Source organism: Asparagus officinalis, chromosome 7, assembly GCF_001876935.1.
Source record: "Asparagus officinalis chromosome 7, Aspof.V1, whole genome shotgun sequence".
Classification (NCBI taxonomy): domain Eukaryota; kingdom Viridiplantae; phylum Streptophyta; class Magnoliopsida; order Asparagales; family Asparagaceae; genus Asparagus; species Asparagus officinalis.
In genome coordinates this window covers 25,162,693-25,163,034 of record NC_033800.1, presented here as the reverse complement: position 1 = coordinate 25,163,034, position 342 = coordinate 25,162,693, and the positions used below count along the sequence as shown (strand labels likewise).

The 342-nt window shown below is 55.6% G+C and overlaps 1 protein-coding gene across 1 annotated transcript in view; it reads left to right on the top strand.

Moving 5' to 3' along the window:
• LOC109849545 (BSD domain-containing protein 1) overlaps window positions 1-342 on the top strand; it is a 1,786-nt gene that overhangs the window by 345 nt on the left and 1,099 nt on the right. Inside the window, 2 exon segments of the mRNA XM_020419388.1 lie at window positions 1-339; window positions 341-342. The exon segment at window positions 1-339 is cut by the window's left edge and continues 8 nt beyond it; the exon segment at window positions 341-342 is cut by the window's right edge and continues 1,099 nt beyond it. Of these exon segments, the coding sequence (XP_020274977.1) occupies window positions 1-339; window positions 341-342 (341 nt within the window).

Below are 342 nucleotides of genomic sequence, written 5' to 3'. Positions count from 1 at the left end.
CAAGACGATAGCGTCCAGATCTGAAACCGTGATCGAGACCTACCGCCGAGATCTCGAGGAGTTCAGCAGCGGGTTGAAGAAGGAGACGTCCGTGTTCAAGGAGGTCGCCTCTCGTGCTGTTCGAGATCTCCCTGGATCTCTCGAGGTCGGCGCTTCGGTCGCTCAGGAATCGCTCGAATCCGTAGGACAAGCGATCGATGATTTCGGCGGTTCGGTCTGGAGAGGCACTGCGGAGATCATCTCTCACGGTAAAGAAGCTCTTTTGGCTGTAGATTCCGACTCGAGTTCAGTGGACCAGAACTCGATGGAGGGGAATTCTCAGGGTTTCAGCAGTTCGAGGAG